Genomic DNA, 18,578 nt, shown 5'->3' on the forward strand with positions numbered 1-18,578 from the left:
CAAAGTCCAGGCAGCTATGACACATATTTTGGCAGCTTAGTGTGTGCGTGTCCATGCATGTGTTTTCTCTGCACCTTTTCTCTGTGATATAACTCTTATTTTACTCAATGCTGCCTGGTCCAGTCCTAGCCCTAGCTTAGTCCAAGCATAGCCCTAAACCTAACACCATGCATAGCCCTAACCCTAACACCATGCATGTCCACAGATAAGGCCACAATGTAAACAAGTCATAAATGCATCCGCAAACACATTCCTGACTCTGCTGTAAAAGTTTACAGGGAACATGGTGCCATCCCAACGGCCTGTTTTACAGGCTGGAGGAGAAGAGAGGCACACGATCCCTGCACTGGTCCCAGTGTGTCTGTGTGTGTGTGTCTGTGTTTGTGAGTGTGTGTCTGTGTGTATAACTCAGTGAGAGAGGCAGACAACTTAACTCTTTATTTACATGTTGCACTTTAAAATACAGAGCTGCAAACAGAGGAACTCCTCTGGAACAGGAACAACCAATACCGTGAGAGTACAAAGTGGTTCCGTCTGTTTTCCAATAGTCAACCTCAAAGATTCTCTCGAGCCGTCTAGTTACACTCACCACAGTCTAAGTAAACACCAGAGTCATAACGTCATCAGGAACACCTGCTCAGGACACACTGGCAAGGACAGATCATAGTACTGACCCCAACCACCGGGTTAAACCACAGATTAAATAGACACAATATACAACAGCTTTCTAACTGATCCAAAGCAGGGTTGGTCTTAATGCACCTTACAGTATTAAGAATATACAATGCACAGGTGTGCTTCTGCTCACATCGAGGCCGACACCAGCCCCGGAAGTCACACTTCTGGATTCACATTGAACAAGATTATCCAAAGATGGCATACCCATAAAACAGCAACCGTCATACAAAAAAGTCACAAAAATATAATATATATATAGTTATAAGAGCTACCGTCATATTTAAACCAACATTTTGGACCAGAAAAGGTACTGTACTGTGTCTATAACATGTTTACACTGAAAGGCATATACTGTATAAGAGATTTTCACACATTGCACAAGAGAAGCTACGTCTTGAAGGAAAACAGAAGACATGCTTAACTATAGAGAACCTGTAAAGGTAAGACTCAGCCCTGTCCAAATACAGGCCAGAGGCAGATACTTAATAAGACACCCAACTTCCTGTCAGCACCGGCAGGTGTAATGTTGCCTCTGGCAACCTGATACACTGGCCAATCCCAGCAGCAGGGGAGAATCTCATTCTTGGTGGGTGGAGCCTTCTTACCCAGGTATGACATCACTGAGTCTATATTTCACCAGAGCAGGAGGCAGCAAATTACTGTGTGACCTCACCCAGGCCTCGCTGACCCTGTGACCTCACCCAGGCCTCGCTGACCCTGTGACCTCACCCAGGCCTCGCTGACCCTGTGACCTCACCCAGGCCTCGCTGACCCTGTGACCTCACCCAGGCCTCGCTGACCCTGTGACCTCACCCAGGCCTCGCTGACCCTGTGACCTCACCCAGGCCTCGCTGTACAGCCAACTTATTACGGCAAGCAGCACATGCTCTCAGAGGCACAGAAATACCAAATTAACATGCACTTCACTAAACGAAAATAAATGCCAAAATTGACATTTGTATGAAATAAACTGCTTTCATAAACTTCACAGAACCTTGATTTCAGGAATCACTTTTCTTAGTTTTCAGTCACATTTTGAACACAGTGAAACAAAACAGTACATTCTACCTCTTATTACTCTGACAGGATATCCTCTCCAACCTTATCTTCTTATTGCACACAACAGGCAGGTTCACCACACTCTGGGCACTTTATGTTTCTACAAACAGCAGCATTTCTTTATAAAATATTCTATGAAGAAATACACGTACATAAGTATGCAATGCACAAGCGCGCGCACACACAATACACACACACAGATAAGAACACAGAAGCACACACGAAGCGGGCAGAAGCAGGAAAACATGAGAACTGAAAATGTCTTAAACTTGTTAAGTGTGCATCTTAATTCTCCACATCTGTGTAGAGTAAGGCCAGTTGCTTTGATGCACCATACAGTGTTGCTTGTATTACATATAAATGCTCTTTCACTGTTGTAGCTACAGCCCCACCCCCAAAAACAGGTTTGGTCCAATAGGAGGTGGAGTCTCCCAGGAACGAGGAAGATGGCACTACGATTTAGATTCATTGTTAGTACCAGTTTGTTTGTCAGGTGTTAACATCCTGTGATTGTAGGACAACCTTGTCCCCTGCGTTGTAGACCAGTCAAACTCAAGGACTGGATTAGTTATGTCTTTCCACGCAATAAATATCAGTAGAGTCAACCCATGTGCTTTCAGGCTTTCATGAGACTTGTTCGGGCACAACTATGTGCAAATATAAAACTGATTTACCTTCCTGGGAGGATAGGACGTGACCAGGCAGGACTTGAAAGGGCTGGATATGGTCAAAACATTTAAAACTGTCCTTTACAAAACAACAACAGCCCCAATAAGAGACCAGGACCAGACCAGGACCAGACCAGGACCAGGACCAGACAAGGAAAGAGGGACAGGGACCCATAAACTAGATCTACAAGACAAACCAACAATTCATCTCACAAAGTTAGAAAACAAAACAAAAAATACATGTATATTATTTATCTGTTGTACAAAACTGTCTTCCAATCCATCACACTGAACCATCTGGAGGAGCAGAACATCTCAGAACATCTCCCAGGTTCTGCTGTGTCTCTTTCTGATATCTCCCATGAGAGTCTGCCATGTAGATGACGTAGTGATGAAAAACCTTTTTTTTCCTTATATATATATATATATTTTTTTTTTTTTCCTGTGTTGATATGGAGAAAGGAAAACACACAAACACAATTCCGACATACTGGAAAGCACTACTACATCCAACACAGCATTCAGATATTAAAACAACCAGCTCTTGCAATTAACAATATCCAGTAACATTGACGGCTTGCAGAAAGCAAAAGTACTGAAGAAAAAAATACATAAACACATAAAAGAGCGTAAAAAAAATGTGTTTAAAAAAAGACTTGTTTTGTTTCAGAGTCGAGACTTGTAATAGTTGTGGTGCTTGTTGTGGAAGGGGCGTAGTCTCAGGCACTTTCCAAAGGCGGGGCAAGGACTTTGATTGGCTGAGAGCAAGCGTGGCATGATAGGGTGTGGCTTAGGGGGGACCGGGAGGTGGTCACTCTATGGTGATGGCATCCAGCTCCTTTATGTGGGACACATCCTCCACCTGGGAGCCGTCCGGGGACGTGCTGGGGCTGGAGGAGCAGGGGTGGGACTTCAGCCCCTCGCACACCCCAGCCTCCTGCTCCTGCTTGAGGGCCGGGGCCTCCAGGTGATCCAGGGGATCCGGGGGGTCCAGGGGGTCTGGAAGGTCCGGGGACAGGAGGCCACCCTCGCAGCCAGAGGTGGAGGAGGAGACCTGGGAGATGACAGGCATCTGGACTGAGGAGGAGGAGGGGCCAGTGAAACCAGGCTCCTCCCCCAGCTCCTCATACTGACCCAGAGACCCCTCCTCCTGCACCTGGCTCAGGTAGTCGGGCACGAGGAAATCACTGCGTGAGAGGGAGAGTAGAGGGAGGATGGGAAGAGAGAGGAGCAAAGAGGGAGGCAGAGCGAGGATGAGATGGAGAAGAGGACGAGAGAGAGAGATAAGAGAGGATGAGATGGAGAAGGAGAGGGAAAAACAGAACAAAGACAGGGTTGGAACCAGAAGCATACCCACGGGTGCACCATCAGTAGATTAGACACATGAATACAGAGCTAGCTGGCAATGGGGAAACACCAGAGATCTCAGACTGTAGTCTCCTGATGGCTCTGTCTCTCATGCACACCATCTCAGTTATCCAACAGAGAAAGATCAGTCCCTGTCGGTCTGAACACCAGCCTGTCTGTCTGAACACCAGCCTGTCTGTCTGAACACTAGCCTGTCTGTCTGAACACCAGCCTGTCTGTCTGAACACCAGCCTGTCTGTCTGAACTTGGGAAGGTCTAATACAGGTAGCTGTCTGTCTGAACATCAGCACATCTAATACAGGTAGCTGTCTGTCTGAAACACCAGCCTGTCTGTCTGAACACCAGCTCAGGCTCTATGAAGGCCCAGAGGCCAGGAGAGCACCCCCTGCTGGTTGAGCTGGGTAGGAAGGGGGAAGTTCTAGAGGACTCCTCACCTGCTCTGGAAGTAGTTTGCTAGTTCGGACGCCTCATGGTTCAGACTCCTCAGGTGAACAATTAAATTGCCAGAGTTGGTGAACATGGCGGCACATGTTTTGCACTCGTAAATCCGCGGCTTGCGGATTATGTGTCGGGAGACCCTCATGTGGTGCTTATATTCACCGAAGGAGGTGAAGGTGGCACTACATATCTGGCACCGGAAACAGCGTTTACCTTCGTGCTTGAGCCGGTGCATCTTTAGGGAGTAGGCCCGTGTGAACTTTTTCCCACAGCGATCACACTGGAAGGGCTTAATGCCTTGGGGAGAGAGAGACAGATGTTAGAGAAGAACAGACATTCACACATGCAATGTGAACACACATGCGTGCAGGGAGCAGAGGAACACACACACACAAAGGCCTGGGTGTCCACCGGAGAAATTAGCCTCTGCCTTTGGTCTCTTCCTGACAGACACAGACAGACAGACAGACAGACAGGGACATGGCAGGTTGTTGGCTTTAAGACAAAGGACAAAACCAAGAGAGGCCCACAGACCGTCTGGCTGGCTGACCTCCCAGTTGGCTGGTTTATTTACGGGGTTCATGAATGCCCCATGGGAGAGAGATACTGGATCTCTCTGTCTCCTCACTCACTCTCTCTCTCTCTCTCCAGGTCAACATGGAGCCTCAGACACACATTGTTACCTGTCCAGGTCCAGGAGTCACTCCTTGGTTACAGGGAGTTACTGTGGTTACATTGAGTTACTGTGGTTACGGGGAGTTACTGCGGTTACGGGGAGTTACTGCGGTTACAGGGAGTTACTGCGGTTACAGGGAGTTACTGCGGTTACAGGGAGTTACTGCGGTTACAGGGAGTTACGGCGGTTACAGGGAGTTACTGTGGTTACAGGGAGCTCCTCCCAGTGGGTACAGCAGCTTGGTTCTGCACATCATGGGACCTTTGTTCCACATTCCACAACTAAACATACTGCAGTACTGGAACTTAAGTATATATAGATACACACTCTAGTTCTCTGTCTCTCTGTGTGTATGTCTGTGTGTTAGTGTGTGCCTGTGTGTGTGTACGTGTCTATGAGTACGCACTCATGATGAGCACATTTTTCCGATGTCAGCAGACGGGAACACAGCCTTGAGTGTTCCCAAATTACTGTTCCCTGAAATGGCCCTGTCTGTCTCACCTCCACTGCCTGTTTCTCTCTGGCCCTGTCTGTCTCACCTCCACTGCCTGTTTCTCTCTGGCCCTGTCTGTCTCACCTCCCCTGCCTGTTTCTCCCCCCCCCCCCCCCCCCCAACATGCCTGTCTCATGTCATGCTGCCTGTCTGCCACCCTCCTTGCTTTCTCTGCCTGCCACAGAGATGGGGGGGTGGCTGGTTAAAGTGGCAGCGTGTGGCACAGTAGGGGGCAAGGTAAACCCAGTTGTGAGGAATCGGGCTGACCCCAGGCTGTGATGACGTCATCAGAAGTCACCAGACTGTTCAAACTCTGGGGTGTGATAGATATGAACATGCCTCTCTCTGCCCCTAACAGACCCGGAGGACATAATACCTACCGCACACACACACACTACCTACCGCACACACTACCTACCGCACACACACTACCTACTGCACACACACTACCTACCGGAGTGTATGAGCATGTGCTGCTTGAGGTTCTGGATGCGTGTGAAGCGGACCCCGCAGGTGGGGCACTGGAAGGGTCTCTCCGGGCCGTTGGCCCCCGGCCTGGCTGACGGGCTGATGTACAGGTGGTAGGGGTACTGCAGGCTCTCCAACCTGCAACACACAAGCACAACCTTCACCTGCTACCCTGCTGACCAGCACCACCAACCCAGCGTGCCAACTACCCTCTCTGGTGCAGGGCCCGAGACACCTGGACCTTGGGGGACTATATGGACTAGGTTCTAACACACAGACGCAGCCAGACACCTGGGTCTATAAGGACTAGGGCCACAGGGACACAGACTGGATAGAATGGTTCAGATCAACAAGTCCCCTCAAACATCCTCCAATCACATCGTTACCTGTCTTCGTCATCGGCATGGGTTCCAGGATTGGCTGTGGTCTGCATTGAGGGTAGGCCTTCTGAAACGCCCTCATCCATAGACCCTGCAGGACAGCAACACGCAGGCTGTTACTATGGCAACAACATCGCACCATCACAGATTGATATTACAGCAACATACAAAGGACTCAGGGTAAGAGATCAAGGCAGTGCCTATACATGATGACTAAGGACAAAAAGTCAGGGGTCAGAATCAGAGGGCAGTACATATGGACGAGGACTGAGAATTAGATGTCAGGGAGGTCAGTGCGTATATAAGAGGACTAAGGACCAGGGATTAAGGTCAGATGTCAGTACCTATAGAGGAGGACTAGGGACCAGGGGTTAGGGTCAGGGGTCAGTACCTATAGAGAAGGACTAGGGACCAGGGGTTAGGGTCAGGGGTCAGTACCTATAGAGGAGGACTGGGGGCTGATCAGGAGGTCCTCTTGCACCTGCTCGCTTCCCGGCACAGTCTGCTGGTCGCTCAGAGAGCTCTGGGAGGCGCTGATTGGCTGTGAGCACGTCTCCTGCACTTCCTCATCGCTGAGGCGCTCCACCTTAACCCTGACGTCCTCCTCCTCCTCCGTCGCCAGGGACGACGACGCCTTCCCGCTTTCACACGACAGGAATTCGCTGAGCCTGCGACCCACCTCGGGCCCCACCGTCCCGGCCGCACCCATCTGATCCAGGCCGCGGGGGCTCTCAGGCTGCTTGGGCTTGTCGGGGTGGAAGCGACGGTCCAGGCCAAAGGGGAAGGTCCAGGGGAAGGCCAGCGAGGAGTCCACGGGCTGGCCGGATGCCTCGGAGAAGGAGGGGGAGGGGTTGGCCACCTGGGGGGAGGAGGAGATCATCTGCGAGGGGCATTTCAGAGGGCTCTCCGGTGACATCATGACAAAGCTCTTGCGCTTGCGGCGCGACTCGCGGCACACGGGGATGTTCCGCTCCATGATGCTGCAGTCGGACGACACGGGCGACAGGCTCCCGTCCAGCGGCGTCAGCCCTGAGGAGGCTCCCTCGGGGGCGGGGTCTTGGGGCTTGTCCCCAACCAGGCCCCCCCCGGGCCCCCCCAGGCCCCCGGGCCCCCCCAGGCCCCCGGGGCTCCACAGGATGCTGGACTTCATGAAGTCGGAGCAGGTGCTGGCCACGGAGAACATCTGCATGTAGCTGGCAGCGGCCAGCACGTCTATGATGTTCTCCGTGCTGATGGAGAGGGTGGAGGTGTAGGCGTACTCCAGCAGGGGGGTGAAGCCACTGACGGTGACGTGGTGCAGCTCCAGCACGGCCGGGTCGGGCTCGTCGGGACCGCGACCCAGCAACGCAGCGCGGAAAAAGTCACTGCAGCAGGCCAGCACCACTCGGTGAGCCAGGAACAGCTGGTCCTGGACGCGGATGGTCACGTCGCACAGGTGACCCTGGCTACGCAGGGCATTGAGCTTCTCCAGCATCTCCTGGCTGTGGGAGGGAGAGCTGTGGGTGAACGTCTTCACCCCCATGGTCTGGGCTGGGGAGGGGGGCGAGGTGGAGGGGGTGGGACCTGCAGGAGGGAACAGCCATGACAGTTAGTTCGGATTAAGCAGCAACATAAGAGTAGCTGTAACTTTGTTTAAACTGACTCGAAGGTTGGATTGATATGAACCTTTGGGACACATTTTTTCTACATAACTCATAAACAATGAGTAGAATCACAACCCTTTTTTTATGTTATGATAGTATGTGGGAACAGTGTAAAATATTAACTCCAGCATGTGAGCACCCAGAAGGTCTCCGGTAGAACACGGTGTTCTCACACATATGACACTGACTGTGACAGCTAGACAAAAAGAACTGAAAATAAATGACGCAAATAATGATCAAAACTTCCCAAAGAAAAATAACAATAGAATTTGTATATATAAAATAGTTCTGAATGTCCATCCCTACTGAAAGGCCCAGGCCACAGGAGGGAACTGCTGTCTTTATGCATGGCATGACTGGAGCCTTCCTCAGCTGGACAGAGACTGAGCCAGGGAACTGTTGTGCCAATCACACAATAACTCTTCAGAAAAGACATCCAGCTTCACAGCATGTTTGTGTAAACTCACTGACAGATTGTGAGATGGTGGAGGCCAACACAGATAGCCTATCCAGTTTTCACATTCTGTCGAAGACGGGGGGGGGGGGAGAAGTAAAGAGATGGGTGTGGGGGAGAGAAATGAGAGGGGTCTGGGGGAGAGAGGGGGAGGAACGAGAGGGGTCTGGGGGAGAGAGGGGGAGGAACGAGAGGGGTCTGGGGGAGAGAGGGGGAGGAACGAGAGGGGTCTGGGGGAGAGAGGGGGAGGAACGAGAGGGGTGTGGGGGAGAGAGGGGGAGGAAAGAGAGGGGTGTGGGGGAGAGAGGAGGTGGAAAGAGAGGGGTGTGGGGGAGAGAGGAGGTGGAAAGAGAGGGGTGAGGGGGAGGAAAGGAAGGAGCCGAGTAGGCAGGAGGAGGATGAAATGTTGAGTTACATAAAAGAGCAGATGCCGTAGTGAGAAGCAGGTCCATGAGGAGGCCAGGTGGCGGAGGGCCCAGCTGTGTGAGACGCTGGCTGAAGCTGCTGCATGCCGACCCGGACCAGAGTGTCCATCAAACGCTCGCTGTTCCAGGGGCTCGCGCAAGGAAAGCGCTCTCCCTCAAACACAGCGATGGTGAAAGAGAAATAAACTCCAGGGTTAAACTGGACTAGACTGGGTTGGGTTTTTCTAGGCAATGCTGAAATATTCTTCCCATGGCTGGACTGGTCTTGGGATAAACTGGCCTGCGATACTAGGCTGAATCTCACCGGGCTGGACTAAGTTGAAAGGGTCTTATATAAAGGCACTGTGACATTCTATTTAAGACTTCTATAGTGAATGTATTACTGCTTTATATAGTGTCCATGTAGCCTGGGTTGTTAGGACTGCCTGTGTAAATCCTCTTATGTGCAGTGGGTAGAGGGTTTGGGTGGGTTGAGCTGGTAATTCCAGCCCCACCTTCAGCACCATTACAATATGCAGTAAATTGACCTTATAGTCTGACCAAATAAGGATAAGAGTTGTATTTGCCTGCATAACATTAGGAGTCGTTCTTCTGTAAAATCTTCACAAACCAGCAGCACATAGTCAAAACAGCCATGCCATTCTGAGACAACAATGGCACACTGAAGTACCTTGACTGTCACGACTCTTGATTCACAGCTCAGGTAGAACTGAGACGCAGAGAAACTGCTGTCTGCTTTAGAGTTTGAGAGTTAGCCGTTATCCAGGCTGATATCCAATCACCTTTCTCAATAAAAAACATCCTTGTAGATTGATGACTGCAACGCCGAGACAAACTAAATTGTCGAATCTAACACCGTACATACTGAGGAAAGTCAAAATCACCATGCTCAAAAGCTGATAGTGTTTAGAGAAAAAAGGGGCGTGGTTCGGTTTAGTCGGCTACTTTCATTTTGTTTACATCAACACTCCACGCATGTATCGGTAAATAGTTAGCAGTCGTCAAATCTAACTGTTCATAAAACAAGACCCAAGCCTACACCGAGCTGCCACTAAAACGTAGCTAGTCTAGAACCCACCAAATGTAAGACACATGACGTAGCAAGTGATAAGACAGGTAGCTAGTGCTACCTAGCTGATGCTATCATGATAAAGATAACGGCACTCAGAAAGCTAGCAGCAAAGCTACAACCCTTATTGTTAATAATTAACTACAGGACGGTGCGACGTAAGTTACCTTATAAGCGTCAATCAAGGATTGTGGTCTGGCCTGCGGAAAATTCCGGATGGGCCTCGGGTGGAGGAGTCCGACTCAGCCGATGTAAACACACTCCAACCGGGCAGGCGTGCAGACAGGCACGCACAAAGCACCGAACGACAGCGGATCGGGGCTGTGTTATCCCTGCCGCTTTAGCTTGTTGCCTCTCATTCCTTGTATTTCAGAGGCATTCGGGAACCAGACGAAGCTAGCTACGACATTTATATTAGTATTTCAAACCACTAATACTACCCTAGCCAGTAGTAAAAACTTTATAAGCCGTTTCGTTTCTTCAAGGTTTTTAGCTCCTTTTTGGCAAATCCCTTTCTGTACGCTATGTCCCATAATGCAGCGCGCAGCAGCGCCAACTTGTCAGTCAGCACCCTATGGCCAGCACATGATTTGATTGCATATCATTAACAAAACATTTTTTTTTTATCACAAAATGGTTACAAAAACGTAATAAGAAAAGACTTTAGATAATCTATATTGTTGAACGTTGAATTCAGAGGCTGATGAACAGACACCTTAGACATGTTTTTGCTAGGCCAGGCCTACGGAAAAGTCTCACCTTTGTCTATATCTGTCAACACTAATGGTCTTGTTAGCTGGGTCCTGTTTCAAGTAGGCCTATTATTGTTGTACCCTTTAACCATTTAAACTGGCCAAAATATCATCAATGTTTGAAGCAATGATGAAGATCTTGTGGCGTACAGTCGTCCTGGGATATAAACTCTGCAGCTATCTGCTGTTGACCATAGACTCCAGTTAAAGGCATCTTTGCGAATGGGTGCGGCGCAGAATCGAGACTTCAGCATCTAGGTCTGTATTGGTTCCTGCAGACATAACAGCTGCCTACGGAAAATGTGAAATGTTGTAATCTATATAACCTAAACAGTAAGATCACATAAGATGAACACATGTTGAATTTAACCGTTTTATTGTAGACGGAGCCTATAAATATCAAAGACAGCAGCATTGCATCGCTAAAAGGTTAAAATATGTCCGTAGTGAAAACTTTACAAAAAATAAATAGCTTGAAAAGGAAGCTGTAAAAGTAATTAACCAGGTCCTTCACTGAAGGGATAGCATGTGTTGTCTCTTTGGGTTTATGATATACTGTATGTGGGAATGATAAATAGACTTAAACACAAAGAGAACTGGAAACAACAGAGCACCAAATGAGCTAAAAAATAATATATCACACACAAAATAAAATTGGTTGATATGCAATGAAAAGTATTTTTTTTATATAACTTATAACATCTCTATAGTGACTTGCTTCTCAGATGGTCTTCATCCATCTCTACCATCTGCATCAACCTAGGAGACACCGCTGCTCGTCTGAGGAAAAGTCCCTTGTCTCTCAGTCTGGTTTCTTCTAGAATCCAGATGCAAAATTAGGCTCTTACACAAAGGCTGTGTTAACTCAGGTTAATGAACACTCATTTCTCAGGTTTATACTACTAACCACCGGCCAGCTAGCCTCTGTCTGGCACGGCGCTGACCACTAGTCTCATGAAGTAACCTAACTGTTTGATTTTATCTTCGTGGCAGTACAAGTGAACCCATTCCTACAACACCACTATGACAGCTAGTTCTATCCTGTATTCTAGGCTGTATTCTAGGCTGTGGTCTAGGCTGGGACGGGGGCTACAATGGGATCTGTTGGTATGAGGGGGAACTGATGTGAGGGGGTGAGTATGAAGAGGAGATGTGGAGAATCTGGCCAGGAAGTTTTCTCTTATAAAGCGAAACAATAATATATTTTTTTTATACAGTTATAAAAATGTTATGTACCGCTTGTAACAAAGCAACAAACACAGTACATTCACCTACTTACAAACATGAAACTAGTATCTACAACATGAGGTAGATCTCACTTGGTTCAAACACAATAGTGGTTCTCAAACATTCATGAATTAACAAAAAATCAACTGAGGCTCATGGACTATTAACATGTTATGATGGCACCTGTCCCAGTACTGGTGCACCCCGTTCCCTGTTCTTCTCAAGGCTCAGTCAAGTCAGGTTAGAGGTGGGGGTCAGGTGTTGTCCCTAACCTCCCTCTCCACCACTCCATAGCTCTCCAGTCCTCAGAGACACTCCTGGTTCAGACACTCTCCAGAGACCGGCTCTGGCTGCTTCGCAGGGTCACACCTCTCCTCCGTCACCATCTTCCCAGTGTAGTCCAGACACACCACGCTTCGTTTGCGCTGCCCGGCTCCGCAAGTTCGAGAGCATGAAGACCAGGGTCCCATCTGCCAGATCGGGCAGGGCAGGTCTCCACATGCCCGGATGTCTGAGGGCTTCAGGTCCCTGTCACACTGACTGGACAGGAAACCAGCACTGTCTCGACACTCCACGTTCCTCCTGGACCAGCCAGAACCACAGCTCTTAGAGCACTCTGACCATTCTCCCAGAACCCATTCTGGCATGCCAAATGGCTGGATCATATGCAGGGATGTTTTCCTGTCCTTGGGCTTGATGAATGGTGTGTCCCTAGGGATGAAGAAGGTGTATTTGATCTTGGGAGGGCTTGCATCCATTCCGGTGGCCAGCAGCTGGATGGTGAGAGGCTGGCGAAGCGTCTGGAAGCTCTGGATCCTCTCCAGCGTGGTGGAGGAGCCGCTGTACTTCAGCACTGCCCCCGCCACCGCCACGTCCTGCTCCACCGTGGACACCGAGAAGTTACCGTTCAGCACGTAGCCGCCGTCCTCCCGCCGCACCGCCAGGTAAATGCCGTCGTGCTTCACGCCCCTGTGACTGCGCTGCTTGATGTCAATGTTGGTGGCGCCAGCAGGGATGGTGACCACGTCATCGTAGCCATACCTGCGAGACGGACAGACAGGAAGTTACTGTTACGGACAGACAGGAAGCTGTTGTTAGGCTGCTGCTAGGGCTCTGGCTCAGAGCCAGCTAGCTGTCACACGGTACTTATCCATATGATGCATCATCCAGTAAAAACCTGTCTGCTTTGTAAATGTTGACATTTACAACACTTTAACACTGTAGCCAGTTGTTATGATTGTGGCAGGGATTTAGGGTCTGGTTCACAGAGCAGTGCATTCTGTGTCCTTACGTGGCTCTGCTGTGGGATCCAGTGATCTTCCTGCAGCTCAGTCCGGTGCCGCCACACACACCACACTTGTCCATCTTCTTACTGGAGCTGATCACAAGGTCGCAGCCCGCCTTCACACACTGGCCCCGGACACACACCGCCGTGGTGTCTGGACCGCACGTGGTGCCGTCCACCACCTGCACAACACAGAACCACATGACGACACACTCAGTCACACACAACCTCACACACGTACAACTACACACGCAGCTATAGACTATGCACACCCTACACCCAGCTGCACATAGCCGTCAGCACCACTCCTCTCCCAGGTGCAGCTTCATCTGCGGCAGGAGCTGGTTTAGTCCCCAGCCTAGACTGGTGGTCATGAGTGCTGAGTGAACTGGTAGGCTCACCTTGGCCTCAAACACCCTGAATTCGCTGCTGCCTTGGGCCCGGCAGACCAGCTTACACCGGTCCCTCGGAGACACGCCAGTGTACTTAGGGATCCACTGCTTTGCGTTACCATGGAAGTCAAAGTGGACGGGGCGGTTGTACTTCTCACACTGCTCCTCCCTGAAGCTCTTCCCTGGGGTATGAAGGGGGAAAGAGGGGGATGAGGCATGGTCCAACTTCAGGGTAGAAACATTCAAGTCATGAACTTCATTTTCAACTGCACACAACACTACATGCCAAAGACCAACAGAGGACACCAATGAGAGTTTGTGGTAACCAGGTTGTTATGGGTTGTTAGCATCCGCAAACAAAGCAGGCTCCAGTAGAGCTCCCGAGGGCGTACCTTGGTTCTGCTGGCAGGACTGGGTGTTACAGGACTGGTATTTGACTCTCTGGCCCGTGCAGTACTGCCCTCCATTCTCAGGAACCGGATCGGAACACTCCCGATACGAGAACTCGACCCCGCCTCCGCATGTTCTAGAACACTGTTGCCACGGCCCCCAGGCTGCCCAGCCGCCGTCTAACGCCACCTGGCAAAGAGGCACAGCAGAGACCTATTAGAGCTTCCGCCGTCTCCTTGACAACCCCACCACAGTCTGGACTGTAACCGCTGGGTCCTGGCGCTGTGGCTGGGCAAAGGCTCTGCACGCGTGCTCTGTCAGGCTCCAGCAATCCTGACACACAGCCACAACCCACTAACATAACCCACACAGTGTGTGTCTGTGTGTGTGTGAGTGAGTGTGTGTGTGTGAGAGAGAGAAAGCGAGAGAGTCAGTGTTTTCCAGAGGTTTTATTAGTGGTTAGCAGTAAGTGCATAATTGTGTCAGCTTGTCTGAATTGATCAAGAGAATCCCACTGAAAGTGTTGACCGGGATCTCTGGTAAACAGAGCCTCTAGTAAACAGCCATCTTCTGTAAACAAATGACACACTGACACACTGTCAGGGCCAAACCACATAAAAGCTGCCTAGCCAAGCCTTGTAAGGTAAGGCGTTCCAGTCTCACCCGAGGCTGTGAAGCTTCCAGGTGGGACACACACTCCCCGTCCAGGCAGGTGCGGTTGGCTCCGCAGGTGCTGCCGTCGGCCCAGGGGAGGCTGGAGTTCCGGGTGGTGCAGAGAGTGGTACCCTCCTGCCAGCACCACAGCCGGCTGCAGAGATCGCTGGCAGAGGTGTTGGGGCAGCGGAGGTACTCTTCTCCGAAGGCCTGCTGGCACTGGCGGTCCAGATTGAAGGCCACGCCTGGCCTCTCTCTGGGGAGGGGCTGCACTGTCTCCGGGGGGTCAAGCAGACAGTCACCTAGGAGCCAGACAGATGCACAGGTGAATATCATACTAAGAGGAGAGGGTCTTGCAACATCTTGACATCTTATCAATTTGACAAAGATATGGGATTATGTGGCACTGCTCAAACGAACGCCCATATCCCACCCACCTCAGCCCATACACCAGCCAACAGAACCAAACAGAACCATTCATTCATGAAATGCATGACCTACCATGTCCGTTGTCGAAGAACTCTGTGATGTAGAGGGCGCTGCAGGGTGACCAGGGGAAGGTCTGGTTGAGGTGGACGAACAGAGGAGCCATCATGTGACCTCCTCCCACGTCTCCAAACAGACGCTTACAGGTCGGGAAGTCATCATGGGGCATGCTCAGTACGTGGCCTGATGGGACAGGATGTGAGGTCACTCAGAGAGGCACTGTCTGCTTAGTGAGACTACAGCAAGGCTACACAAAACATCCACAGTCAGGCAGATTCTATCTATACTTTGAGATTGGAATTTAGAGATTAGAGATCAGTTCCACTTTGAATGTTACGACCAAACAGCTGTGCAGGACGAACAGGAACAGGAAGTGGACATACCCAGCTCGTGGGCAGCAGTGTAGGCGGCCTGGAGGCCATTGTCCTCGATGACGGAGCAGCTCCTCTTGGGGTCACACATGGTGCCCACGTCTGCCATGCCCAGCGTGTCACAGCTCTGACCACAGATGTCCTGGACAACAGACAACAAGAGACATCAACAGCAGACAACAGACACAGCTCAGTACCCAGGAACTCGTTCCTCCTCCACACACACAACACAACTGGAGTGTAAAGAGATAAACCCCCTCCCCCCGTGGCAGCCATGCCAAGCCCCCCCTCCCCCCAGGACTCATAGTGAGAGTCTGGCTCAGCAGATGGTCTCTTCTGCTGTACTTGTCTCCTCTGTGTCCCTCTGTTTTCACCATCACATCAAGAAACATGTTTGTCAATGTTTCCATCATAAAAGAAAAGCAGATAAATATTTCTGGCAGTCGGACGAGGCTGCGTGGGAGGAGCTGTGAGGAGTGTCAACGAGATTCCTACAACGTTCCTCTAACAAGTCTGGCCCAAAGATAGATGTTTCCTGGTCCGCCAACCCAAACCACCAGACACAAGTCTCCCTCCCTGATCCAGAACCCATCTGGACCTATGGCTGGTTGGTCCAGCTCGGCATGGAAGTGTACACCTTGTTCTGCTAAGACATCCCTCACATACCAGCAGAACACGCACTGCAACGTGTGCCTCATGGCCTTTCAGGCAAGTCTGGGATGTCCTGTCTTCCTGAGAGGGGCTGGGTTTATTGTCTGGACTGTCAGCATGACGACTAATTTATGGCCACACTAAAGCTAGTAGGGCAGGAAATAAACAAACTGCACTATCAATGTTTCCATTAAGATCAGACACTCGTTAACAGCTGGCTCGCGAGACAGGCAACCACCCCTGACTGTGCACACACACACAAACAGACAGACACACACCCTACCTCTCTAGTGAACAGCACAGCTGTATCATAATGTTGCGGGTGGCGCTGGCTGGGCGGGTTAAAGAGCTGCTGCCAGGAGCAGAAGTTCCTGAGGGCCACGCCGGCGATACTAGAGAGCTGGGGCCCCACCTCGGGGTCCTCCACCAGCAGGACCTGCACCACCACCAGGGTCACCGGGCTCCTGAGACTGGGGTGGCGGTACAGCTGGGCGGCCAGGGACATCAGGGTCAGGATGTAGAGCTGAGAAGGGAACACACACACACATCCACGCACACATATCAAGACACCACACAACACACACATCCAAAGATTCCATGCACACACATCCACACATACAGACAACAGACACACACACAAGTTGTTACAAATAAATTAGGAACCATGGTCAAATCTTATGTTTTGGTGATCCTCATTTTTTCTTCTGTTGGCGGTGGTGTTAATGATGAAACAGGACTCAGGACTGCAGTGAGTAACTCACCAGGAATGTGGAACTGAACATAGCTGGCATTGCTGTGAGCTGACTGACCTCAGTTTTCCCTGCTACTATAGGAGGGCTGTGAACCCACCCCATTCCCCGTAAGTGCCACCCCCCTTCCTGCTCTGAGGGCAGTATAAGCACACCCACTCCTCCAGAGCCCCCCATACCGCCACCACCACCCCAAGGCTCCTCTAACCTAGCATCCCAGAGGGCGGCAGACAAAACGTGACCACCAAAACAACACCTTGCAAGGTGAAACGTGACTGTGTCTGTTACTCATTTTGAACATTGCAATCTTTCATGAATGGTTCATTTTCTTCTCAAGAAGAAAATGAACCATTCACCATTCAACCGGTTTGATTTCTCTGAGATTAATAATAATAGCCTAATTATTATTATGATATGAATTATAATTATAAAACAACGATTGATGCAAAATACAAATAAAAAAAAATGCAAACGTTAACTTTTTGGTGGTGCTATTCGTTAAATAAAGCTACAGCCTTCCAAACAGACAATTTTGAACATGAAAGCCTGCTGTGGACGTGAAAACAAACTTTAAGATCTCACCTGTATTTCGTCTCCATACAAATGAGTCATGGATGCATCAGCCACCACGAGCGTCTCTATAAAGCGCGGTGCTGACACGAAACGTTTCTGCCGCGGTTCGCTCTGCCCGCCTTCCTCAGCTTTGAGAGATGAAGTCTCCACGTCTCGTATTAAAAGATTGTCCTCGTTCAGGCGATCAAAGAGCTCTCCAGGTTTTTTTTGTGACTTCCTCCTCTTGATAACGTGTATCTGTTCATTAGAGCGTTCGAGCCTCCCTGAACCCATAACTTTGGGTTCTATCATGTATTCGTTTCCTTCAGTTATGAATGACCCGATCATGCCGTGACACAAACTGACAGCTACCACGGAGTTCTGTTTGTTGTCCACGGTCCCAGAGAAGAAACAGTCCATCAGGTTCTCTTTGCTTTCTTCCGTATGGTTGATCATCTTGTGCAGGTCCGCCTGTGCTTCGGCCGCTGGGTACCCTCCTTGGTCACCGGCGGAGCTGCGTAAAATGCTTGGATCTTTTGCTTTAATGCGTTGTATTGTAAGCGAAGACGATAGAAAGCTGGTGTCGGGGACCAAGTTTAGGGTGAAATCTCTTCCGAACGCACTGAGTCTGAAACTCGGCTGCTCCTCACTCCTCTTCCAGAACCTACCGCCTCTCATGTCTATACGGAGAGGAACGATGTCCTCGGACTCAAAAGAGTTGGAGTCGGCAGTGTTGAGAATGCACAGAGCCAAGTAAACTAAACACCACACCGAGCACATCTTCTGTCCTTGTAATCAAAATAAACTCAACGTGTAGGATAAATTTACCGTTACTGGTTGACCATGCGCGCGCAGCTATAATCTCCAAATATAGAAGCCTCAGAATCGTTTGTGATCAGATGGATATCAATCGTTTTATTTCTAGTGTTAAGTAAAAAAAAACAGATTCAACCGTTATATTATTAATAATGAACTGCCAGTTCCCCTTACTGTATGTTACAGCTTGTTTTAGTCCAACTGTATACAGGCTGCTGGCGTTGTCATCCTATTACTGTAGAACCGGGGGAGCTGCTGGTCAAAGCAACACCGCTGAGGTATATATACTGCGACTCTTCAGACATAAGCGATGTATTTTTGATATCCCTCGTTGCTGGAAACTCTCCTCCCACTCGCGCCTCATGAGAGAGTGTGATAAAGGGGTCCAGTGAGAATGGCCCGACACTCCTCCTCAGAAACAGCCTGACAACCCC

General features: G+C 50.0%; 2 protein-coding genes across 3 annotated transcripts; both read right to left on the minus strand.

The window, feature by feature from the left end:
- Positions 1-423: 423 nt before the first annotated feature.
- On the minus strand, positions 424-10,373 carry zbtb44 (zinc finger and BTB domain containing 44). Of its 2 annotated transcripts, none has more exons than XM_062472737.1 (6): positions 9,987-10,373; positions 6,667-7,791; positions 6,235-6,319; positions 5,835-5,986; positions 4,208-4,508; positions 424-3,592 (listed from the first exon to the last, which is right to left on the minus strand). In XM_062472737.1, the coding sequence occupies exons 2-6, from the start codon at positions 7,748-7,750 to the stop codon at positions 3,217-3,219; spliced, it is 1,998 nt and encodes a 665-aa protein (XP_062328721.1). In that variant the 5' UTR covers positions 7,751-7,791; positions 9,987-10,373; the 3' UTR covers positions 424-3,216. The 2 variants fall into 2 exon arrangements, with proteins under 2 accessions (XP_062328721.1, XP_062328722.1); XM_062472738.1 differs by having other exon boundaries at positions 3,438-3,592; positions 4,425-4,508.
- A 563-nt stretch (positions 10,374-10,936) lies between these two features.
- On the minus strand, positions 10,937-18,494 carry LOC134028933 (A disintegrin and metalloproteinase with thrombospondin motifs 8-like). Its single transcript, XM_062472845.1, has 9 exons — positions 17,359-18,494; positions 16,311-16,550; positions 15,389-15,518; positions 15,021-15,188; positions 14,529-14,821; positions 13,868-14,054; positions 13,485-13,657; positions 13,090-13,265; positions 10,937-12,839 (listed from the first exon to the last, which is right to left on the minus strand). Exons 1-9 carry the CDS (start codon positions 18,106-18,108, stop codon positions 12,104-12,106), a joined length of 2,853 nt encoding a protein of 950 aa, XP_062328829.1. The 5' UTR covers positions 18,109-18,494; the 3' UTR covers positions 10,937-12,103.
- Positions 18,495-18,578: the final 84 nt, after the last annotated feature.

Source organism: Osmerus eperlanus, chromosome 11, assembly GCF_963692335.1.
Source record: "Osmerus eperlanus chromosome 11, fOsmEpe2.1, whole genome shotgun sequence".
Lineage (NCBI taxonomy): Eukaryota > Metazoa > Chordata > Actinopteri > Osmeriformes > Osmeridae > Osmerus > Osmerus eperlanus.